Below are 26,138 nucleotides of genomic sequence, written 5' to 3'. Positions count from 1 at the left end.
ATTTTGGCCGGGATTGTAGATGGCTCAGTTGGTTGAGTGTAAGCACATTAATACGGAGGTCACAGGTTCAAACCCAACTCCAGTAAATTTGTCTTTGTTCAACCCAAAATAATCTATGTATCAATTGCACCCAAACAAAGATATTGACAAAAAGGGGGGGGGGGACTGGCACCATAGGGTTATAGAGTTCCATTGGTATAGTGCCAGCACACTAATCCAGAGGGCGCAGGCTTAAGTCCTGTTCTAATCAACCCAAAATTATTTACGTATCATTTTCAATAGGCCATGACATATCCGAGGCCAGCCAAGTAAAACACTTACCATGAGAGCAGCTTCGCGTGCAGCCATGCATGACGACTGCAATGCTGACAACAACACATCGATCTCATCTTGTTCAGCCATGGTACATCCTGGTAGCCCGCTGGCACTATGGCACAGATATACTAATACACTGGTTGCCGTCTGCTGAAGGCTAGGTCCGCTGATGCCGATCAGGCGAGTCAGAAGTTCAAGCATCTCTCGCCGTGGCAACAATTCAGGTCCGTTCTGTCATCATCAAAACAAACAAGCATTTGTTTTATTTAATATTCATTTTGGTTTTTTACCCATACACTGATGTGTAGTAGCAGTGTAAACTCAGTACTTTCCCACCCCTGTGAACAAAAAAAACCAGGCAAACAACACGGATGGGATTCAAACCCACGACCCTTGCAATTCTAGAGCAGTGTCTTACCAACTAGACCACCGAGATTGCCCGGTAGCTAGAGGCAATTTGAATCCTATGTTTTGGCAGTGGTACCGCAACGATTTAACAGATGTTAAATTTGCATCGGGGATAAAAGAATATTAAGAACCTGTGTTTACGAAAGACCTGTTGAACTCATGTTTTCTTAACAACAACAGTAACAATAATAACACTTTGTGCCGTGTCGTAGGCAAGCGGTCAAGGTCTCCGGACCCAAGCTCTGGTGTTGTCAGCAGCTGCAGAGTGTGGGTTCAAATCCTGGTCATGACTGTAAGAAGATACTACTTCGTATGTTAGAGGTTATAAGTTTGTGCCCTTGATCAAGACACTTTAACCACTATTGCTTCGTCTATTAGATGGGAACTACACCTGTACATGTATAGTCATAGGACTCGTATTTGTCAGTGTGTGTAATGACCATAGAACTTGTAGAAGAAGCTCTTTACACTTATTACTAAGAGATGGGGCTTGCCCTTGTGTTTCAGGCAGTGGCTGCTAAACGCGCCACATCTCTTAAAGACACTGGACATTATTGGTAATTGTCAAAGATCAGTCTTCTCACTTGGTGTATCTCAACATATGCATGTAATAACAAACCTGTGAAAATTTGAGCTCAATTGGTCGCTGAAGTTGCAAGATAATAATGAAAGAAAAAACACCCTTGTCACATGAAGTTGTGTGCTTTCAGATGCTTGATCTCGAGACCTCAAAATCTCAAAATCTAGTTCTGATGTTTCAAAATCAAATTCGTGGAAAATTACTTCTTTCTCACAATGTTTTATACTATCTGCAGCTCCCCATTACTTTTTACCAAGTAAGGTTTTATGCTAATAATTATTTTGAGTAATTACCAATAGTGTCCACTGCCTTAAGTCCTTATACATGTTATATGGTACTGCATAAATGGATCTCATACTTCAATAAAATCAACCTGTCATTTAAAGTGTTTCTCTTTTGTGGGGTGTCATGGCCGAGCGGATACGAGCACCGAATTCAAGCTCTGCTGATTCCGTTCAGAGTTTGGGTTCAAATTCCAGTTGTGACACTCGTGTCCCTGAGCAAGACATTTAACTATAATTGCAGAGATGGCTCTTGTGATTGATTTAGCTTATAATTAGTGCGCTACATATTTGGTGACACAGGCTGTATGCTCCCCAGGGAGCTGAGATGGTTTATGGAATGAAAAGGCCCAGTAATCAGGGGTAATAATGTTGGAAGCGCTTTGAGACATGCGCTATAAAGCGCTATATAAAAACTGATTATTATTATTATTCTTTGTTGAACCACCTTGAGTACCTTACTGGTTCATACAGTATGCTACATGTACATGTGTATATCAAACTGTACATTAATACTAATATCATTACCTCTGTTATAGAATGCAACTGCTCTGACTCCCAAAACTTACCTCATCGACTTCATCTACAAGATCCTCAGAGCATCTTAACTGAGCATGTGCAGAAAGGATATCCAGCGCCTTCTCAATAACCTCCTCGTTCTTCTTGACGACCGAGCCGCCGTCTCTGAGCACGTGATTCAACAGCGGGAAGCAGTACGCGAGTGTCGGCGCTGGAAAACACCTTGAGAGGAGACTAAGCTGGACCTCATCACTGGAAAGGTCGTCGTCGTCGTCTTCGTTGACCTCTGCTGTGGGATTTTGACCTGCATGGATGACCTCGACAGCTCTGGATGCCATGCTGATGATGTCTTCATCACGCCAGCTGGGGTCTAGCGGGCAAGCTGTACTGGACAGCCGTAGGGTACAGTAGGCAACCGTATCCCCTAGTCGATCAAAACAAACATGAGGTTAAACATCACGCAGTGGAAGAAAACTGCAGCATCACTCATAAACTGGGCTCAATTTCAGAGATGCTTATGCAAAGAGTAGAAAAGCACAACAAAATTATGCTCCCTAGAGTAAGGTTATCCTCCAAATGCCCTGCTCAATGAATCCATTGTGGAACAACAAAAATACAATACAAATATTGAATTCCTATGAGTGCATTGTAGCAGACTATATTTGTTGAGGTGAAACATGGACTCTTCCGAAGCAGAGTGCAATGAAAAAAAAAAAAAGATTTACCCAATTGATAATGTTCATCTTTGGTGCTGAACTAGGTCTAGGTCTAGGTCTACATCAACTACTATGAGGAGAATAGGGCCCAATTTCATAGAGCTGCTAAGCACAAAAATTTGCTTAGCATGAAATTTCTTCCTTGATAAAAACAGGATTACCAACCAGATTTCTTCTTGTTGCATATTGCTTGTTACTGGTATTCAGCTGTAGTTTGCTCATCCTGAAAATCACGTGGAAATTTCGGTTGGTAATCCTGTTTTATCGAGGCAGAAATGTCATGCTAAGCAAATTTTTGTGCTTAGCAGCTCTATGAAATTGGGCCCAGTTGTTAAACCTTTTAAGTAAGGTAATTACAACTCAAGGAATCTGAAAAGTACATAAAAAACATAACGTGAGTAACCGTTAATTGTCGTCACTTAGATTCACTAACATGTACATTCCACCATGTCAATCCTAGGGTCAATGCACTCAAATTTTGTGGACTTGTTCGATTTCCTAAAACATTTTCTGAGCTTGATCGTGATCTGCGCAACCGTCTTGTCACTGAGCCTTTTAACGTTTTCAAATATAATTTACGTGACCATTTTAGTTCTGAGGGTTAATCTGCTATTGCCAATCTTCCACAGCTGCTATATAGTGTTTTTGTTTTTGTTCTTATAATGTCGCTCTATTTTAACATTCATCCCATAGTTGTTGTACATGTATATACTTTGCTTGGTTTTCAACGACTAATTTTGTTGTGTCTGTTTTTCTTTGTGTTGTGTTTTGTTTTTGTTTTGTTTTTGGTTTTACTGCGCCTTGAACACCCAGCAGGGTGGATATGTGCGCATTACAAGTCTTATTATTATTATTATTATTATTTGTTTCTTAATAATTTTATGGGTGATATGGGCATTTTGTACTTTTATATGTTATTATCTACATTTTTAAAATTCATGCTTTTATTTTCTGTATTTTGGTAACATGTATGTTTTTTGTTGGAGGGGTCTGGGAGGGCACAACGCTTTGATGACAGTTTTTAAAACTTTTGCCTTACCCTGGACGGCCCCTGCCAACAAAGAATTATGTCCAAAGATTTAAAACAAATAAATAAATAAATAAATAAACCGTAGAATTGCCCATAAGTGACCCTACATGTAGATATATTTATTATTGTATTATTGTACTACGCGCTATTCATTTTTGTACTTGGCACTACTCATTAGTGTACTTACCAATATTCATCTGGTTCTTCTTGAACACACATCTCCTGAGAGCCAAGAAGACCTCAGTGACCTGAGAGGCTGCCAGAGGGGATGACACAAGGGACAACAGACAAGGCACCAGGGTGGGGATGGTGTGTGCCATGGTGGAGGGACAGCCCCTGGCACAAGCATGGAGTAGATTGACAGTGGTGGATAAGTCTTGATCCAGCTGCAAGAAAAAGTTAACAATCAGTTCAATTCCATTTTATTTATTTCATCCCATTTTAAAAATAAAAACTGACATTTGTTTTCCCAATGTTTCAAAACTTTCAAATTCAATACCGACTACAAAAGACAATTTCATTACAAATTACAAACACATTTCATGGTCGAAAAACCACCACAAAATATAAGACACTGTTCAAAATAGTTCACACCAGGTTGAACCATGTCATCACTGTTTTAAGGCATTGTATTACATGTACTACATGTACATGTAGTTCATACAAGTTTCAACTGCATCCATACTGTTTTAGGGCACTTCTGCTTGATAGCCCTGTACTATGTTTAGACCTGCTCAAACCAGTTCAAACCAGTTTCAACTGCATCCATACTGTTTTAGGGCACTTCTGCTTGATAGCCCTGTACTATGTTTAGACCTGCTCAAACCAGTTCAAACCAGTTTCAACTGCATCCATACTGTTTTAGGGCACTTCTGCTTGATAGCCCTGTACTATGTTTAGACCTGCTCAAACCAGTTCAAACCAGTTTCAACTGCATCCATACTGTTTTAGGGCACTTCTGCTTGATAGCCCTGTACTATGTTTAGACCTGCTCAAACCAGTTCAAACCAGTTTCAACTGCATCCATACTGTTTAAAGGCACTTCTTTGTGTAACCTCTTAATCACAAGTTCAGACCAGAGCCCAATTTCATAGAGCTGTTTAAGCACAAAAAGTAGTAAGCACAACACAATTATGCTTACCAGAATAAGGTTACCAGCCAAACAACCATGCCACATGTTAATTTTGGGACTGGTATCCTGCTCATTTCTGCTCAGCAAAATATTTTCAACAATATTTTCTGCTTAAGCAACTCTATGAAATTGGGCCCTGTTCAAACCAGTGTACCGGCGAGTTCAACTGCATCCATCCTGTTTTAAGGCACTTCTGCCTGGTAGCCTCTTACTACATGTTCAGACCTGTTCAAACCGGTTCATACCAGTTTCAACTGCATTATTATTACCTTTTCCAGACGTTTCCGGATGGCAGACTCCTTTGCTAGTTCAGCATCTTTAGCTTCTTGCTGCTTCTTTGTCAGCTTGACTTCAATCTTAATTCCTTTTGCTCTCTTCTTTGCTTCCATTTCCTAAAACAAGTAAAAAAAGGAAAGATAAAATATGAAGTTCTTTTGGCCTTATCCACAAACATTACACAGGATATTTAAACAGCTCGACCAAAAAATAATCACAAATTCCAGGCATGCAACTGCAGTTTGTAAAAAAAAGAGGAAATGCACAGCACAGCAAGACTTTGCACCCTTTTTTCTTTCAATTTTATATGGCATAGCCTAGAAAACAATACAATACGATAAAATCAACCGATCAGCTGAAAAATTGCATCCACGCTTATGATAGTGGAATTTTCAAAGCTAAAAGCCCAAGTTTCCCACATACATGACGTCTTTCAGGAAAAATCTCTTCTAACTTACCTTCTGTAGTTCTATTTCCATCTTCTGTTCCTTAAAGGAGTACGCTTTATTCTCTCTCTTCATGTTGGCGGTACTGCTCTTTTCACTTGCCATTCTGTATTCAACAAAAGTGAATAGCTTTGTCCATTATCAAAAAATATAGATCGATAGCAAAGGCCATATCGAAATTGGGGGCTATGAATTTTTCATAATTGTCAATAAAAAAATAAGGTCTCGAGGTTAAGAGTGTGTATCTACTTGCCAGGTAGAGTTTGTTTTAAAAAAAACTGTCTTGCAATATGTTCTGCTACGGCAGAGTAGATTTATCAGATTTTTCGGGAGACTTCTTAGCTACTACCTGGGTCGAATGTATAGAAAATTGGCAGGGACTACTACTTTAGCTTGAAGGATCGTTAAAAACTGCACTACCGCGGAGTGAGTTCTTATATTGGTCTCAACGTTTCGACCAGATTGCTCTAGTCATGATCAGGAGATAATACTGTTACGTAATTTGAGGGACGTTGCTGTGTTGTCCCTCCATGTTGCAACAAAGCATTCTATTTTTACTCCAGGAAGGTGTGATGACTTTGCTTCGTTTACATGTTGTCTCATACTTCCGATTCTTAGTTTGGAGTGGAATCGGTAGAAACGGTTAAATGGGTAGAAAAATCGGTAGAAACGGTTAAATGGATGTTCCGTTCAACCGTTAAGGAAAATAAACATAATGCACACCCCTCACAGGCATTAGTCTGCCAGTTTAACTTAAAATAAACTTACCTTTCGATGAACGCTTTGTTGAATAGTTCACCTTCGGGTGTTTTCATGATGTCATACTCTTCCTGTGTTACTAATGCTAGATCTGGGTTCCCGAGGCAACTCTGTGCATGGTTGACTAGCACGGGGAAGAACTGTTTAGGCGCCAGTCTAGCTATGGTAGCGGCAGCAGCATTGGAAGATGCCTATTAAGAAAAATTAGTTTTAGTTTAGCAAAGAAACACACGAAAATACATCGGTGGAGTTTGACAGTCACAATGGAAACACCTGGGCACTTTCATCTCCCGATACCAAAGCCCCGAACCAGTAACCCAAATGGGGTATAATACCAATAGACTACCTCAACTGGTACATGTATGTGTATCCTGATTGCAATTGGTACTTTGAAGGGGCATAGCAATGGACCCTTCCCATGAAATATGCTAATTACATTCACGCATGCGTACAGACCCTGTTGGTTGGCAAACGCCATAGAGTTGTGCACTAAGCAGACGCGCAGTCACGTCTGCGTCACGAACCCATTAGCCGTGTACAAATCAGGGCGATGTTCCCTCATTTTGCCAACCAAAACGTTAGTGCGCACGGGCTACGTGCAATTTACATATTTCATGGGAAGGGTCTATTTTCCTCTGGTAAGGGGCACTGCTTTGAAGTTGATGTAAATTTGTGTTGCAACTTTTCAAAGGGCACCACAGCAAAAGCACAGGGCAGTACGGCAATTGCTATGTGTGCCGTGGGTTATTTTGAGAGCCTGTTATTGGATCGTATCATGATATGAATAGACCTTATGCACATTACGTCATTTCAGTACGGCGCCCCCGCATTGAGGTCAAAAGGAGATTGTTCATTGGTCAATCTATGTGCATTTTGATTGTTTCGTCACCGTTTGACCTCAAAGATGGCGGCTGGACGACGTCAATGCATAAGGTCTATAGTTGCCATTACGAACCAGCTTGCATAAACACACCCAACAACTACCCTGATGCTGTTCACTTCCTGACTGGATCCTGATTAATAAATAGTCCACATTTGGGGAAAAGACCAACCGTACTACCCCAATACAATGCCTCTATGGGTAACTTAAGAGCCCATGTGTAGACTTATTAATAACAATAATAACCAGTTTTTATATAGCGCTTTATCACACCCAAATGGTGCCTCAAAGCGCTTCCAACATTCTAACCCCCGGTCACTGGGCCATTTAATTCTAACCTTAAACCATCTCAGCTCCCTGGGGAGTATACAGCCTGTGCAACAAATATGTGCTACTCGGCCAAATCAATCACAGGAACCATTTCTGCCCTCACAGGTACCCATTTACCCCTGGGTGGAGAGAAGCAATTACGGTTTAGTGTCTCGCTTAGGGACACACGTTCGGGACTCAAACCCATACTCTGCTGAACAGAAACACCAGAGCTTGAGTTTGGTGCTCTAATCAGCTCAGCCACTCCACCCTACTTACCTCCGTAGAGCAAGAATTTCCGCTCACGATTGCTTCGAAGACATCGTCTAGGTTGTCAGTCAGTAACTGCACTGCATCCAGCTTCAGCTTGTGAAGAATTGCTGACCACAGGAGGGGCTTGACGGAGGCTAGTGAACAGATGTCAGGCAGGAAGTCAAATTAATTTACTGAGAGTATCATTGTTAATATTATTGGTTAATAAGAAAAAGCAAAACATGGCTGCCAAAAAGCCGAATTGCGGATGCATTACAGAGAATAAAAATATTACAAATTTAAAGCATTAATAACACAATAGAACAGGTTTTAAAAAGACAAAAACACAAAACCAAAAATATTGAAACACTTAAAATCCTAAAAACTGTGCCAGCAACTGTGCAAAGATTTGTTTTATTGCTGACCTGGAAACTACATAATACAATGTTCTTAACAGCCTTGTGTCTTCATTTGATATAGTGTCCATGAGAAAGTACAACCTCCTGACGATGACTAGAGTAAGCTAGTTGCAACGTTGAGACCAACTTCAGAACTCTTAGTAGTCCCAGCCAATTTTCTATACCTTTCGCCCAGGTAGTAGTTAAAAAGTAGTAGTTAAAAAGCAGGACAGTTCTTTTCAGAACTGAGAAGTCTCCCGAACAATCCGATAAATCTACTCCGCGGTAGTAGAATATAGAAAGACAATTAGTTCTCTAAAGAACAAACTCTACATGGCAAGTAGATACACACATGGCGTTACCACAAACCAAGTATATAAAGTACAAGTAGGAATGCTTATAGTCTCTTTACAAGTCTTACAATAAGTTTCAAAGATAACATACCAACAGTTGGCTGATGGACATCTATCAGCGCCTCAAGGACCAGCTTGCCAGCGTCTTCCTTGCCCATGCAAGTACCTGCATTCACTATCAGCGCCTGGAGGGCAGAGGCTAGCACCACGGCGGAGATGCCCTGCCTAGTCTCCGTACCAGACTCTCCATTTGTCAGATCAGCCTGGGTAGGGTCTATCACCTATACACAAGATGGTAAATATCAGTCTGGAAATGAGACTAGACAACCTTACGAGCCCCTTGCAGCTTTATAATTTCCACCGTTTCATGGGCTAAGATATTGTGGTGATTCAAAATGGCAGACCGTTCAAGAATCGGCGCTTCGCCCTGGCTTCTGTATGGCACCCCGAACAATGATAATGACCCAAAAAAAAGAGACTGTCACCATAGGGCTAGATATAACTCAGTTTGTAGATTGCCCTATTGACCCCTTACACGCAAGTCACAAGCAGGGACTGTGCCTCGCTCACCATTTTGGTGGTCAAACAGTTTACGTGAAAACGCCGCTTCGCCCGTAATGCGCACTTCACTGAATAACACACGGTGACATTGACCACCCAAATGACGCAACCAAGATTATTCTGATGATGACGCCCGGTGAATTGGTACAATACTTAAAACATGTCAACTTCCCATTTGGGGGACAGAACCTCCAGCACACAGGTTTCTCTGGGACTTCGGCCTGTAGTCCGGAGGTAATTCAAACTGCGCTCAAGTCAAAATTTATTTGTTCAATTCTAAGTAGTTATAAATATTGTAAGCATACAATCTGACAAACAATGAAGTTGTACCTTTTGTGTTGCCATGGCAGCCCTGAGTTCCTGAAGCAATGACCTGGCTACCTGGAGGCCGTTGCCGCTGGTTACAAGTCTCTTAGCAACCACCTGGCCGCTCTTTCTTAGCTTCCAGCTTGGGTGCACGAGAGTTGTCACTATCGCCTGATGATACAGCCTAACATACATAAAGCAGAGATGGATGTTATTATTAGAATATATACATATTCAAGAGGTAATCGGGCCATTTCATTCGTCAGTAAGCACCTGGGCCCCAAAGAGCTTGAGCACACCATGTAGCTTAGCACAACAAAATTATGCTAACCTCATTAAATATACCAGCCTAGACTACCACGTCTAGTGTACAATTTGTGACCGATAACCTGCTCATATCTGCTAAGCAGCAAAGTGTTAAGCCATATTTTTCTGTAGTTCTTTAATAGACCGATCCATTAAGCTCCGCCCCATTGCGTATTGACCAATCACAACGCAACGAAGGTCCGACAAATGAGGTCCGACATGCGTGCGCGTATGCTTGGCGCGCGCGGCAGAGTTGTGCAGAAAGGCATTGGAGAGGCTCACGTGTTCTCGCTCACACGTGCGTCGTGGGCGGAGCCTAATGGATCGGTCAATTACAAATACTCAGTGAGGACACTGTGAGTGTAAATGAGTAAACTGACCTCTCTGTTCCAGGTTTGAGTTTGTCTGAATGCTCAATGAGTAACTTCTCACTCAGTTGCAGTATCGTCTGTAAGGCTGAAAACAAGCACAGAAAAACTCAATTAACACTCTATTTCAGCAATGGTTTAGGACAAAGGTTGTTGAAAACATTTGCTCCATAAAAATTGGAGAATAAAAACCTTTAATGAGCCTCAATATGCAAGCTTACTGATTATAAAGTTTACACCAGTACCAAACCTCTAGAGAAATAGTTCTATCTGAAATACAAATAAGCAATAAAGTAGCAATGAGAGAATACAGTTGCTTATTGTGATCAGCACTCAATAAGCGCCTGCAAAAAAACTGAAGCTGTTATCACTAAAACACATTTCCATCATTAGAGAGGTTTCGCAAGTGTACAGACACAGCAAGTGTATCCGCGACTATCGTATTTTGCATACACGTTAGCAACAGATACGGGAGCTCATACACGCGTAGAAAAACACTATACTGTTTTGCAGACTTTTAGTTGTATTTTTGTCCCAGATCAAAAACATTTCCCACGGAGTTGCTTTCACTGGTATCGTGCTTGATATAGACAGAATTTGTTTTAGTCATTTGCAAGCAAAACGATGACAAAATGCAGTGTATAAAACACGGGGTCTCAAGGCCTACCAGTCATGTTTGTCAGACAACCACTCATGACGAATGCGGGCACACTCAAGTGAAACATACCTGTATTTTGCAAAACAAAATCCAACACGCGGCTGACGTGAATGGATACGGTTAATATCATATCCGTATCTGTCTGTATCCGCACGCTTGCGAAACCTCTCTATTGTGTTGTCCACTTGACTTTTGGGAGTGTCGTGGCCGAGTGGTTAAGAGCACCTAATTCAAACTCTGGTGTTTCTGATCAGCAGAGTGTGGGTTCCCCAGCCGTGACACTTGTGTCCTTAAGCAAGACACATAACCATTGCTTCGTCCTTTGGATGGGACGTAAAGCTGTTGGTCCCATGTGTTGTGTAAACGCATGTAAAAGAACCCAGTGCACTTATCAAAAAGAGAAGAGGTTCGCCCCGGTGTTCCTTGTCCGATTGGCAGCAAATTGCGCCACAGCACTTTGTAAAACATTACATGGTGCTATCAAAATTAGGTCTCATAATTCAAACGTAGTCCCATTCCTTGCAGTAATAATACCTGGCGCTTTGTATCCTTTGGCAAAAGGCGCGTTATAAACATGGTTATTATTATTATTTATGGATCAATGTTCAAACTTACCACCTTCCGAGGCAGAGGAAAGAAATCTCTCTGAAACAAAATACTGCTTTTCAGTATCAACCAGTACACTCCAAATCCAGCTCAACTTGGACTCTGTAATCAAAACACAGGAGGCAAAGATGTTATTATTTTCCCTGAAGATGATCGGAGCATACTGGGAAACGTTGAGTTTTCAACTACCGGTTCTTTTCAGAACCGACACTACTCAACGAGATTTAGATATGGTGCTACCTCACCCAATCTAATCTCTGAGACCAGAGCGAGACGCTCGCGGGGAGACCGCTCATTCTGTGTGGCTGCTCCACGACTTTGGAACACTCTTCCAAGAGAAATTGCTACTGCTACCTCCCTTCAATGCCTCAAGACCGGACTAAAGACATACTTATTCAAGCATTCTTACTAATTCAGTTTCAAGTTTTCTGTTAAATGTTACATTGATTTTCTTTTTTGTGCGCCTTGGGTGTCTCTATTGAGACAGGTATGTGCGCGTTATAAGTTTATAATTATTATTATTATTATCTTTAGTTGTAGTGTTTTAAAGTTGAGATATAACAAAGTTTGTAGCTCCTTAAGTGATCTCTAAATAAAAATGAACATTCAAATTGTATTTTCAATTTTGACTAATTTATAATTTAAAATAATTGTTTGTTTTCATACAAGAATTGCATTGAATGGTCCTCATAAAAACCTCATTAAATGGTTCTAAAAAGAAACGCATTCAAAGATCCTTGTAAGAACCAAACAATTTGACAAGCTTGTTCTGGTAGTCATTGTCAGGATGTTGTTCTCTTACAGGGATGCTGCAGTGAATCAAAATAAAACACTTAATTTTGCTGTCATTTATTTATTTCTGATATATGTGTTTAACATCAATAAAATGTGTTTTGTTTTTTCCTCGACATATCTCACTTGCGTAATTAGGGAATAAGTCATGCCCCCCCCCCCTTTTGTGGATTTTTACCGCCCCCCTACCATCGACGTCACGTCGGGAATTCAAACATATCGTCAGCAAAAAGAGTCTTGTCCCTACCTACAAGCGCCTAGGTACCAGGCCACACAGTGCACACGTCTCTATATGCACACAGCCAGGGGGCCCGACGGCTCGGGTTACCGACATGACGTCATGTTTATGCAAATGAAGGCTCCCTTTTAGGGGCGGGGTGGGTTCCCCTTATCTCTTGAAAACCATTTTTAAAATACTTGCGCATTTAATAACAAATAATAAAAAATATTTCAGGTTTAAAAAGTCATGTTTAATCGTTTAATTTATTTAAAAAAACACTTCAGCCACCCTTTAAATTTAAAAGTGATTCATCTATTTGAAGCCTTGTTTCTTAAACACAGCCCCAATACATGTATCAACAGATTAAGACTGCTTTCTCAGTATCCATAAAAACCAACAAACATATAAGTATTGTTTTTCATTTCCCGAACCAAAACTCAACTGTTTTTCTATCCAGCTTCAGTTTTGTTTCCTGTACCGAATTACAGTGGTCACCATGGTTAGACTGCATGATTTGCAATTACAAGGGTTCAAATCCTTGATTTCACAATGAGTAGAATAAGAATTGTCATCTAGTTGCTGAATCACAATTTCTTGATTTGTGCAATTCATAATCATAGCAATAAACCAATGTTTGTATGTTGCCAGGGTTAGCGTTTATACCCCCTTTTGGGAGTTTGCCGAGTTCCCTTGACGAGAAGACCATCTAAATAAACAAACATCTACACTGGCTGCCTGTGAAGCAAAGACTCAAGTACAAGGTACTTTCCCTGGTTTTTAAAACCAGAATCAACCAGACACCAGTGTACTTGTCGGATCTGCTTGTGCAAAAGAGATCTTTCAGACCTGGCCTGCGTTCAGAAAAAGCCCAGCAGCTCCAGGAAACTAGAACGAGGAGGTCTTGGGGTGACAGGTCTTTCTCTGCAGCAGCCCCACTTTTGTGGAATGCACTTCCCACATACGTCAAATCTAGCAGAACTACAGCATTGTTCCACAAGCATCTGAAAACATACTTCATGAAGGAATCCAGCGATTAACAGTCACTTCCATACTTGTCATTATTTCGCTAATTACTGTTTCTAGTTTTTTCTTGTGCGCCTTGGGTGCCATTTTAGGCAGATATGTGCGCTTTATAAATCTCTAATTTTATTATTATTATTAGTATTATATACAAACAAGATGGTCGCTAATTTTCTTACCAGCTTCAATATCAGCACCATACATCAAGGTCAACATGTAGGCAGAAGAGAGACCCTCTGTTACTATGGAAACCAGGGTAGATTGCGACTGAGCACGCTCCACAGATTGCTTCAGAAGAGGCAGCATTGTCAAGGCCTGTAGAAGAGTGTCACCTAGCAACGGATGTAAACATCAGTATTTAGGCATATTGGATTTATTATAGTTATATTACCATACTCTACAAAAAAACATTATATCAAGTACAAGGGCTGGCCTGACTGTACACATGGTGTAGACTCTAATAAATTTGAAGGCCTTATTGGAGCATTTTTCTGATTTTTCCCAAGGGCAAAAAAATTAAATAAAAACCTGAATTATGAGCGCAAAGAGTGAAAGCTTGCAAGTGCAAAGAGTGAAAGCTTGCGAGCGCAAAGAGTGAAAGCTTGCGAGCGCAAAGAGTGAAAGCTTGCGAGTGCAAAGTGTGAAAGCTTGCGAGCTCAAAGAGTGAAAGCTTGCGAGCGCAAAGAGTGAAAGCTTGCGAGCGCAAAGAGTGAAAGCTTGCGAGCGCAAAGAGTGAAAGCTTGCGAGCGCAAAGAGTGAAAGCTTGCGAGCGCAAAGAGTGAAAGCTTGCGAGCGCAAAGAGTGAAAGCTTGCGAGCGCAAAGAGTGAAAGCTTGCGAGCGCAAAGAGTGAAAGCTTGCGAGTGCAAAGAGTGAAAGCTTGCGAGCGCAAAGAGTGAAAGCTTGCGAGCGCAAAGAGTGAAAGCTTGCGAGCGCAAAGAGTGAAAGCTTGCGAGCGCAAAGCGTGAAAGCTTGCGAGCGCAAAGAGTGAAAGCTTGCGAGCGCAAAGAGTGAAAGCTTGCGAGCGCAAAGAGTGAAAGCTTGCGAGCGCAAAGAGTGAAAGCTTGCGAGCGCAAAGAGTGAAAGCTTGCGAGCGCAAAGAGTGAAAGCTTGCGAGCGCAAAGAGTGAAAGCTTGCGAGCGCAAAGAGTGAAAGCTTGCGAGCGCAAAGAGTGAAAGCTTGCAAGTGCAAAGAGTAAAAAGCTTGCGAGGACGAAAGCTTTCGGGTGCAAAGCCTGCTTACAAACATTTATCATTTGTTGGGTGGGGGTTTAAAAGAAACAGAATTTTGGTAAAAAAATCACATCCCTGATATATGTATATTCAATACAGCACCAGCTCTTCGTTTGGTTTTGCTTAAATTCATTCCCGAAGGAGAATGGCCTTTTCCCCAGACACAAGGGCTTTTTCAATGGAAACTTACCTTTGAAAGCTGCCAGCATGCACTGGATGTAGCCATTCCTGACCGATGATGTGGACTGTTTGAGGGTCATGCCTTTCTGGAACCAGTCGATGAGCTTCTTGGGTACTGTGCTGGTGAACTTGGCACACCATAGGGCCAGCATGGACAGGGTGTGAACCAATGTGCCCTCATGGACTGTGGAAAACAGATAAAAACAGTCACTCATACACCCAGGGCAAGAGCAACAAGACAAGGGCAACAGAGGCGGCCATGACCTTCATGGACTCTTATGTTATTCCAGGCCTAGTTGCCTATGTCCAAAGAATTTAGTAACAAAAGGGTTAAATGAAAACTACATTTATGTACATGAAATTAACTGTACATCCCAAAATACACAAACTCCTCCAAACAAACTAAACAGGAGATCATGAATTTGTTACCTGTCATACATTTTCAAAAAGTGTGTTTAATTCATGCTTCAATCGTTTCAAAAGATGTAGACCTACTTTGCAAAAGTAAAAATCTCAGCCTAGTTGTGATTGGCAGTTGGTTTATTTCTGTTTATTTGACAACTATTTATGGAGCTCCATTTGAGCCGATTGCGAGGTAGAAACTGTGCGTCTACAAACATGACAAACTTATTCTCGCTGCTTCATTTTAGTATCTTTGATAAAGGTCCAGATATATGATAAAACTACCAGAATATTTGTACCCATTTTATTATCTATATACTAATACACGTAACTTGTCTGCTTGTGTAAGAAAATCTCCCAGGTGCCTGTATAGATCGGGCTGCAACTTTTCTTACGGTATTTTTTCAGTCCAGGCGATCATACTAAGGAGGTTCAAATTTGTTTATTTCCTTTGTATTTAAAAATTTGATGTATTTCACATACCTTTTTTTGTATATCCCCCCCCCCCAAAAAAAAAAATAAGAATATATACATTAACACATAAATATGTAACACATTAGCCTTGTGAAAGGCTGCCTTCCGGCGGCCTTTCGCGAGTAATACAAATAATAACAAAGCTTCATAAAAAGCACGTATATCTATCACCCAGTGTTAGCTCATGGCGCTTTAACATACAGTATTTTCCTGCAAGGTATGTGGCACTATACATTAATTAGATCATTACATCTGGAATGTTTAAAGACTTCTAATCAACTCTTAAGATTTAGAAAAGTTCACCCCTAGCTTCAGGTAATGGAAATGATAAATGAAAACAGATATTGACATTTGTTTTTGGATACCCGGATACCTGTTTTTTTAATTTTTAATTTTTTTTTATGCAATACGCCAGACACACAAGGCCTGAAGGCCACTTCAAGGTGTGGGCTACAATTGACTATTTTGTTCAGAGGCCGTTGCCCCCTACTCCTGGGTCTGAAACAGTTTGGAGCAACTGGACGCGCTAGAAGTCAAAAGATCGACTGTTGCAGTCGTTCGGAACAACTCTGGAGCATATGGTTTCAGACGTTGAACTTGTCATAAGCCGAGCCAATGTAAAGTTTGCCCGTCTGAAACTGGCATTTATTTGGGTCGACCTAGAGTCGCTCCTAATCTGTTTGGTTCAGCGCGACTCTGCTGCGCCTGTCTGGAATGGGTGTAAGAAGCTTGACTGACCTTCTTGCTGTAGTGGCACAATGAACATCTCTACCATGCTTGATGCCAATGCATGTACAGAGGTGTGTCCCATTACGCTGTTATAGCTGAGGTTGCCGATGCCAGTCAACATGCCCATACGCTGCGTCACGATGGTCAGCTTGCCCTCTGAACCTGGAAAGCAAAGGAAATGATAAAACTGATTAAGAGTTATTGTATTTAACTGTAACAAAGACTCCCTACAACAGCATAGAGTGTCACCTTGCTCTCAGGGCTCAGTTTTACAAACCCTGTAAGCACAATAACTTGGTAAGAACAGACAAATCCTGCATAGCAGAAACGTGTTACCAGCCAACATTCCCTAAAGTTGACATGGTTGCAACTGGTACTCCACTCATTCCTCGCTTAGCAAAGAAATTTGGGGTGACTTTGGACATCCAATTTGATCACCTGGTTTTTCAATCAGTGCACCTGATGGGATCCAAAGCAACATTGTTACTGTGGTTATATTTGGATAACAAACCGGTTTTCTTTTAACTGCAAAACATGAAGGATTTTTGAAACGTAAAACTAGAAAAAATGTGGAAAAATGCAGAATACCAAAAGTTTGACCACCACCAAAGTGGACCATGCACAAAAAAAAGTGTGAAAAGCATATTTTAAGGCAAGGAATTACACAGGAGAACCATAGTCATTTTATATACTCATACATGTACATCACCCCATAAGAACATATAGAAATAATTTGAGAAATATTAATTAAAGTAAAAGAGACTACATAAAAATAATAGCTTTTCTTTGTTGCAGGCAAAGTCACCACACTGTTTAAAGTCACCCCTGTTTATGGTAGTAAGAATGCTGGGATTTACAGTAAGCAGTGACATGACACTACATAAGGTTGATTAGCCTAACCATCCGACGTCACACTTCGAGGCTCGTGAATAACGCTAGAGAACGGCCACCAGCCGGCGTGTACATCCACCTTTGACCTACATTCATTTCAAATTGAGATACATGTACGTAGCCAAATTCTACAACAACATTACATACAAGTTTGACAGGTAAGTACACTGTATACAATACACACGTGTGGAAGCAGCATGCAGACGACTGAAAGTAAGCTTTCCATATCTGTGTTTTGATTGGTCGTCCGATGTGACCACAGACCAATCAAAACAAAAACAGATAAGGTAGCTTTTAGTCACTGCATTGATCCAATGATATCAATGGAATCACTGGATCTGAGCAGCAGGTACCTTTATCCATGCGGATAAAGACAGGGGCCCAGTCTAATGGTTGATTAACGTACCATTGAGGATAGCAAAGAAGTGTTTAGCCAGTTGTTGTATGGCATCACCATCGCTACACTGCATGGCTAGATTCTTAGCAGCCACTGCGGCTTCTATCATCAGAAGCTCCTCCTTGGCATGCAGGTGGGCTGTCAAAAATAAACAACAACAATTTAATTCAGAATTTTAACCCACATAGACCGATCCCGACGCGCACCGGGCGCACAAGAGTTGAGCACCGCGCGCCATTGCTGAGGTGTACATGTGCCTAGTTTTGTGCACAAAGACATGAGGAAATCATGGTTCTTTTCACTCTTTATGGAAATTAAATGTTTTCTTTAACGAATAACACAATTTCCTTAACAGGACATCACGATATACCAATGTAGATCACTGACCATAAATATTTGCAACAAAATAGAAGCCGGATCATCTTGAAAAAGGTGCTTGTCTTAGGCGAGTTAGGGGTCAAAGACGCGGAAACTGCATAATAGTCGCTAAAATGCATTACATCGGCAATGTTTTTGTCAGAATTTCAGTATTTTACTTTCTGCTTAATCTTACAAATTAAGAATGTAGTACGTTGTTATATCAAGCAGCCACATCAAGGAAATTTCATAAATAGTCGAGGAAGACATTCAATTCCCATAAAAAGAGAAAAGGAAAAGAAATCGATTTTCTCATGTCTTTGTGCACAAAACTAGGCACAAAGACACCCCAGCAGTGGCGTGCAGCGCATGGCGGCGCCCAGCACTTGCGCGCCTGGATTAGTCTATAGGCCTGACTGGTCACAATACATGAACACTGTTCCTGCCCGGACCCATGTAGCGCTCATTGCTCCATTACAATGACTAGAATTACCGTCTTGTATACTAAATCACATAATCATATACAATACACCTTGTATGAAAGAAATTGACTGTTGCCAGCTGGGTGTTTATATTCCCTTGTGGGAGTTTGCTGAGTTCCCTGGATGGAGATCATTAAGCCAGTACACTATTGGAAGGAGCACGATCAGAGCATACTGATCGAAACGTCGAGTTTAAACCAACGGTTCTTTTCAGAACCACCCCAACTCATTAGAGATAGTCATTACATGGTGTTACCGCAAAACTTTCCTTAAGGAGCACATAATTGAAACTGGGGATCTATAATCAAAGAGGACGACAGGTATAAAAATGATATTTGTTGACTTACTTGCAATGTTCTTGCCCAAGTCTTGAGCATACTGGCTGAGATCAAGGGAGACACCGCTTAGAAGGTAGCTAAGAGCTGCCAAAGGAACACACAACATTAAATACTGTTAAAAAACCAATGCATTGTGAGATGGTTGGAGTTGAGGCCGAGTCTCTAGTCAGATTTGAGATGAAAATTTCATTTCGACTTGGCTTGACTTGGGGAGAAGTGAGTAGTGACTCGACTCGAGGAGAAATGACTTTCGACTTGACTTGACTTGGGGAGACATTATTTGAGATTTGACTTGACTTACGCAAAAGTGACTTGAGAGTTCATAATTTGATTTTACGACAATGCAAAAATTGCTTAAATTAAATTTGTCTAAATCAACGCAGAAATTCATGGGTGACAATGCCACTGCTGATGTTTTCGAGTGCTTTTGTCATAAGGTCAAACATTAGAATGCAGGCACGTGGGTGCAAGATTCATGGTTTTAAAATATTATTATAACCTTTGGTTGATTTCCCAAAGAGTTAGGACCAGTCCTAGGAGAAACTAAAAATTTAACGCTAGTCCTAAGTTAGGACAAGTAACTCGTCATAAAGATTAGTCTTAACCCATTGTGAAATCCACCACTGGTCTTTTAACAGGTTTTGACTGTACATGTACTTTATCTTAACCTCATGGGAGTGGGCTTATTTTGGGACATAATGTTGCTTGCATAAAGATGACTTGCAACTTAAAGCCATTATACACTTTCGGTACAGAAAAAAAGAAAGAAAAAAAAACAGATTTACAAATGACTTGCAGGGTTTACAGAAGGTAATGGTGAAAGACTTCTCTTGAAATATTATTCCGTGAAATGCTTCACTTTTCGAGAAAACATTAAAACAATTATCAATTCTTGTTGTCGAGAATTACGGATTTATTTTAAATACATGTCATGACACGGCGAAACATGCGGAAACAATGGTGGGTTTTCCCCGTTATTTTCTCCCGACCCCGATGACCGATTGAGCCTAAATTTTCACAGGTTTGTTATTTTTTATATCAGTAGTGATACACGAAGTGTGGGCCTTTGGACAATACTAAGCTTGGGCGGTTCCAGAAATTTCGGGCTCGGTTCCGGTTCCAAAAAAAAGCTCGGTTCTGAGACATACCCGGTTCCACTCTATATAAAACATAAGCCGCCCGATCCGAGCTCACACACACACAATTGAGCCGATCTATTTTAACTGAAAATAACCAAGTTAATCAGACATCGGTCCGGAGCTCACACACACATACACACAATTGGAGCCGATCTATTTTTAACGAAAAATTAATACCAGAATACCCACCAAGTCAATCAGACATCGTGCCACCGAGCACCTATTCTCCATGCATTTATACAAGACTTTTATTTGGCTGGCAGCAGTACGTCCGTAGTGCAGTACGTCCGTAGTGCAGTACGTCCGTAGTGCAGTACGTCCGTAGTGCAGTACGTCCGTAGTGCAGTACGTCCGTAGTGCAGTACGTCCGTAGTGCAGTACGTCCGTAGTGCAGTACGTCCGTAGTGCAGTACGTCCGTAGTGCAGTACGTCCGTAGTGCAGTACGTCCGTAGTGCAGTACGTCCGTAGTGCAGTACTTCCGCAGTGCAGTACGTCCGTAGCACTGATCTCTATAGGTCAGTGGTCCGTAGTGCAGTACGTTCATAGTGCAGTACGTCCGTAGTGCATGCAGTGTGCCGTCTCTCTGTACATAGAAGTGTACATGCCTGTACATGCATACAGTACTGTGTGTTTTGTGCATGGGACAAGCTTTTATGAATATGGATATATCGGCAGCCAATCACAACGTGCTGTCTGGTTGGACTTTGGACTCTGTATATCTCAGCATATGCCTATGCATCTGTGCACTGTGTGTTGTATAATAATGCAGCCACATGTGATAGTCGATGCTCATGTCAGCTTGAAGCCTTTGCACAGTGTATCTGCGGTCACTGTTTCCAAGCCTCAATTTCTGGAGCCGGTTCGTCCCAGGATCGGCTCCACAGAGTCTTTTATAATAGGGACTCGGTCTTTTGAAATCGGAACCGACAAAAGCGGGTACCCGGTTCCACAGTAGAGAGGAACCGCCGGTCCGGTTTTCAATTTGGAACCGGGTAGAACCGGGTAACCGAAGGAACCGCCCAAGCTTAGACAATACTGTTTACCGAAAGTGTCCAATGGCTTCAAGAAAAAATTACTTGGTTACAACATTGGAAAAGGGAAGAGGGATGATGTACAAACCTTCAAGGATGTTTTCAGGACTGCGGAGCATTGCCTTTTGTACGAAGGGAAGAAACTTCTGCTTGAATTCGTCATGGGTGACGCAACAAAGTAACCATTTGCTGATTTTCTAAAAAGCGAGATCAGAAGTATAAAACGTCATCGGTGGATGAATGCTTTGTTTTAGAATATCAGGTACATATACATGAGTGAGAGCTAGTCCTAACGATCATGTATCCATGTATGATGTATATTTGATATAACAGTCCCAACATAATCTGTGTCAATTGCCCCTTGAAGCATTTTTGGTCTTTCATTTCATTTTAATTTGTATATAACATCGAAACTATGAATGCGTACTACATATCTTTAAGAAATGAAAATCCTTTTGTAACCAAAATGTTTTGACATAAACAACTGCTGGTGACCGCATTGTTTGACCACTCAAGCATGAAGTACACGTTCTCACGCATGTCACACAACAGAAAGCTTTTGTTCAAAGGCCATTTTATACAAAGTCAATTACCTCCTTGAAGATATTGTTTCACATGAAACTATTTTTTTCTTTTAATCATTGAATTCCCTCTATATAATCCAAAAATCATTGAGATCAGTCAAGGAATGTCAAAGATCTTTGTCTTTCTTTCCTCAATGTGATCTTTCTTTCCTCTGTAATCACAAACACATTTTGTACACATATGGCGTTCCGTAGTTATTTGGCATTTGGGAAGAGACAGCAAATTTATTTTACCATCATTGTATAGATCCAACACTTTTCTTTCCACTGGGGGTAAGCTTGGGTACGATGAGTGAACGTAGACAAACTACAGCTTTATTACAAACAAACTTTGTGCTCAAGCCTGAGTGTGCCTTTTTGTGTGCAAGCTTGGTCGACTCAAGTCACCAATGGTACGGAAGAGCAACTATGAGTGCAGTTGACTAAAGTCAACAATAGCAAGGAAAGGGTTTTACAGCTGGCTTCCTACTCCACTCCCCTTTCTTTGATCCCCGCTTCCGAAAAAATACAAGACTTCAACTTACCAGAGCGTGAACTTGTGGCTTTATCTTGCCTCCAAACACGGCTTTGATGTATATGTCCAGGAAGGCTGTCCTGTGAGCATCAATAACATCACTCTGGTTGGACTGGCTACAGTGTTGCATTAACAGGCTCACCATGCACAGCCTATGTACTGTAGGGTCAGGCTTGGCTAACGTTGCGGCGTAACTGCCGACTGCATCTGGTACCTGAAACCATAACGTGCATCATCAAATGTGATTATAAGTAGTCTGGTATCCATTTTCTTGTAGCCTAAAAGCAGGTCCATACTCTGCAATCTTCAATCTGGGGTGGATTTCACAAAGAGTTAAGACCAGTCTTATCTCGGGTTAGGACGAGTTACTCGTCCTAACCTAGGACTAGCCACACATTTTGTATATCCCCTAGGACTAGTCCTAAGTTAGGACTAGTCCTAACTCTTTATGAAATCGACCCCTGTACTACTTCATGTTTCAGTTTGCGGGCTGTGAGGCCATTATGACGACTCTTTCTGATCAGTTTCCACGCATCGTTAAAGATCAACGTGAAATGTTCATTGCTTTTCTTTTCTCGTTCTACTTCCTCGTGGGACTTGCTTTAAGTAAAAGACTTCTTTGTTTGAATTATACACTATTAAGAAAATACCGGAATTACATGGCTAAACTCGCTTTAGAATTTGAGATACCTTGCTATAGAAGGAGCACACAGACTGATTTTTCAATGGAAAACAACATTCCTTGGGAGAACCCTGATTACGTGTCACTTCACAAGACTTTTGTTTCTGAAAACCATCCTTAAATGTTTCAATTTTTTGAAGTACTATGGCATTGATCTTTGACATGGTGCATCCATCTTGGTTTACTTACCACCCAAAAGAAAGTAACCTCACCGAGGCTGAATAGGAACATAGTCTGACCCTTATTTGTTACTGTGATCAATATCATTGATAATAACTGAGGTAAACAGGGAACATGTCTAAGATGTTGGGTCATGATTTCTAGTTACCTGCTTCCAGACTTTCTTGAGTTTCCGGCATGCTGATTTGATGAGTGACTGGTAGTTAGTGGCTAAAACAGCAGAGATAAAACTGCATTGTGCTTCGATCTGTTGGTTTAAATAGTAATAATCACAGGCATTTATTAAGTGCTCATAAACAGATGGTGCGTCTGATTAGCTTCCGCTGGGCGACCCGTTACGTTCGAATAGCTCACCCCGGTCAGCCCCAAGTGCCCTGGGTCACTTGGGTCTGGCCCAAGGTGCATGGCGTCACCATGAGAGGGTGAGTGGTTCAATTAGCTCTTGTCAGGGGCTCACCGCAAAGTCGACACAGGGTAGCTTATCGAATGCACCCTAAGTATCAAAGCATTTTACACTATTACAACCTTTTAAATCAGCCTTAGGTATTCCTGAAACCATTTTAACTCCTTAGAAGTATGCAGCACCAGCAGGCAAATAGACACACATGTTGCTAATCATTCACATTGACGACATGTAGCCCACTCATCACTCCTGGGCCCAATTACATAGGGCTACTTAATCACAAAAGGTAGCTAAGCACAACAGGTTACCAGCCAAAATGCCACTTTGTCATGTACAATCTGTGACTGGTATCCTGCTAACTTAAGCTAAGCAGAAACTTTTCAAGCAATATTTTATGCTTAAGCAGCTCTACGAAATTGAGCACTGGGTCATGAGAAACAATTAGCTGTTAAGTATCTCGCTCATGGAAGTGTTATGACCAGGGTTCAATCCACACCCTGATGACTCCTCAGCCCTGCGTCCAATTTCATGAAGCTGCTTTAGCAGATATTAGGGAGGTTTTGCACACGAAGGGATACGCATACGCATACCTTTAGCTATCCGTAACCTGCTTACATGTAGCAAGCAGGATATTTGTGTCGTCTGCACGTATAGCGGATAGCGAGTAGCGTACGACGTCATAATGATGACGTTTCCGTCGCATTAACCGTATCCGTTTGCATGCAAAAGCTCCCTATTACTGCTGAACAGTTTTCCGCTTAGCAGAAATGGGCAAGATACCAGCCACAAGTTGCATATAATGTGACACTATTATTACTGGTTTGTTAGTGTACAAAAATACATTTCTTGTCGCAGCCCAATAGACTGAATTATATTACAGATTTACATTTTTTAAATATATAATTTAGGCAGCACAGGAGAATATTTATACACAAGGAACATTAGAGACTCCTGCTTTGTTCTGCTTAACGGCTCTAGTCTGTGACAGTAAGTGTACTTACCAGGTCATCCCAAGCACTTCCAGTCTGTTTCTCTTTGGTGTTGAAGACCGAGTGGACCAACACACAGGTCCAGCCAAGACTCGCCAGCGGAGAGCCACCAGAAGTTCGTCTGTGCAACAAATAAGAATAAATTACTATAATACAAGATCGTGGCAGATGGCTTAAAGGCACTGGACACTATTGGTAATCACTTAAAATAAGTGTTAGCACAAAAACTTACTTGTTAATGATCAATGGAGAGCTGTTGATAGTATAAAACATTGGGAGAAACGGCTCCCTCTGGAGTAACGTAGTTTTTAAGAAATAAGTAGTTTCTCACTGAAATATTTGAATTTCATTTTGAGACCTTAGAATTTGATTTTGAGGTCTCGAAATCAAACATCTGAAAGCGCACAACTTGTTCTACAAGGGCATTTTTTTCTTCCATTATTCTCTTGCAACTTCGCAACGACCAATTGAGCTCAAATTTTCACAGGTTTGTTATTTTTTGCATATTTTGAAATAAACCACATGTAAGTGAGAAGACTGGTCTTTGACAACTACAAAAAGTGTCCAGTGCCTTTAAGCCCGGTTCATACTTCCTGCGAATGCGAAATGAATTTTGAAGGTGCAAAAAAAAAGGGCTGTGACGTAAACATTTATGAACCAGGCTTTAGTTAGTGAAACTTTACACATTAGTCTATGATCCTTGGCTACTCTTTTCAGCATTACTGCGGCAGAGATTGGTGTGATCATTTCAACTTACGATGCTATGATATTTCTTTGTTGCCGGGCGTGGCCAGTGAGAAACTTGAGGAGGGATTTCACGGCATCGTCTCCGTATTTAGCCAAGAGGGCCCTGACAATGTCTTCAACCTCCCGACGAGACTTTGAGTCTGTGTAGTGGCCGAGGGTCAGGGGTAGAAGCTTGAAGATCAACTTGGACGCATTGTCAGGAAAATCTAAATCATCAACAACACAAATAAAATACATTGCAATTACATATTATCTCAACATCCTAAACAAACCGATTTTGAATTTTACGGGCCACGTTGGATTTAATTGTAGTTTTACAATACATAATCAAATCCACTGTTACACCCTTGCCACTTCAACTCTATGCACATGCGCTGTTTATGCATATTGCGCTAATAAGAACAGCATGGTATACGCCCCTTTTAACGTAAAGGTTGAGTGTGCTTTTGCGGCTTTGACATCAAAACAATTGATGTATTAGTAGAAATTTCAGTTTTCAAGAAGTTTTTGCATGCAACTAGGCAAAACCGCCTCACACCACTTGCATTGTATGTATGTCCTGTGTGTTGGGAATGTTTTAGGTGTGTAGTACATTGTAGTTTAACAAAGGAAACTTAAGTTATTGCTGGTTAAAAAATGACCATGAAACATTCATCTATCATTAATCGTTGACCATTTTCAAAACATAGTATTACGGAGGCAAAAAGATTTAGACCCCTATGAAAGGCTCAGGGAGCGTTAATAATAGTAGTTCTAGAAGAAATAACCCTCCATTAGGGAGTTCAGCAATTTTTGCATGCATTTTTTTCACAAAACCCCAGCAAGTTTTATACTGGTCCCGAAAACGCAGAAGTAAACTTAATTTTTCACACTTTTACTGTCAGATCTTTTTCCAAG

At 41.0% G+C, this 26,138-nt stretch overlaps 1 protein-coding gene across 1 annotated transcript in view; it reads right to left on the bottom strand.

Moving 5' to 3' along the window:
* Positions 1-26,138, bottom strand: part of LOC117290305 (eIF-2-alpha kinase activator GCN1-like) — a 71,005-nt gene that overhangs the window by 43,425 nt on the left and 1,442 nt on the right. Inside the window, exons 2-22 of the mRNA XM_033771622.1 lie at positions 25,252-25,447; positions 24,507-24,615; positions 23,251-23,349; positions 22,251-22,454; positions 21,231-21,339; positions 18,981-19,055; positions 17,804-17,932; positions 16,516-16,668; positions 14,912-15,085; positions 13,671-13,823; positions 11,469-11,561; positions 10,208-10,283; positions 9,546-9,705; positions 8,746-8,935; positions 7,931-8,058; positions 6,472-6,653; positions 5,716-5,809; positions 5,251-5,373; positions 4,037-4,235; positions 2,154-2,527; positions 322-546 (exon numbers count right to left, since the gene is read on the bottom strand). Coding sequence (XP_033627513.1) covers positions 322-546; positions 2,154-2,527; positions 4,037-4,235; positions 5,251-5,373; positions 5,716-5,809; positions 6,472-6,653; positions 7,931-8,058; positions 8,746-8,935; positions 9,546-9,705; positions 10,208-10,283; positions 11,469-11,561; positions 13,671-13,823; positions 14,912-15,085; positions 16,516-16,668; positions 17,804-17,932; positions 18,981-19,055; positions 21,231-21,339; positions 22,251-22,454; positions 23,251-23,349; positions 24,507-24,615; positions 25,252-25,447 — 3,245 coding nt within the window. The remainder of the gene's footprint in view (positions 1-321; positions 547-2,153; positions 2,528-4,036; positions 4,236-5,250; positions 5,374-5,715; positions 5,810-6,471; positions 6,654-7,930; positions 8,059-8,745; positions 8,936-9,545; positions 9,706-10,207; positions 10,284-11,468; positions 11,562-13,670; positions 13,824-14,911; positions 15,086-16,515; positions 16,669-17,803; positions 17,933-18,980; positions 19,056-21,230; positions 21,340-22,250; positions 22,455-23,250; positions 23,350-24,506; positions 24,616-25,251; positions 25,448-26,138) is intronic.

The sequence above is a fragment of the Asterias rubens genome, chromosome 5 (genome assembly GCF_902459465.1).
Source record: "Asterias rubens chromosome 5, eAstRub1.3, whole genome shotgun sequence".
NCBI lineage: Eukaryota > Metazoa > Echinodermata > Asteroidea > Forcipulatida > Asteriidae > Asterias > Asterias rubens.
Note: the sequence above shows the minus strand (reverse complement) of the source record. Positions and strands in the feature narration are given on the sequence as shown.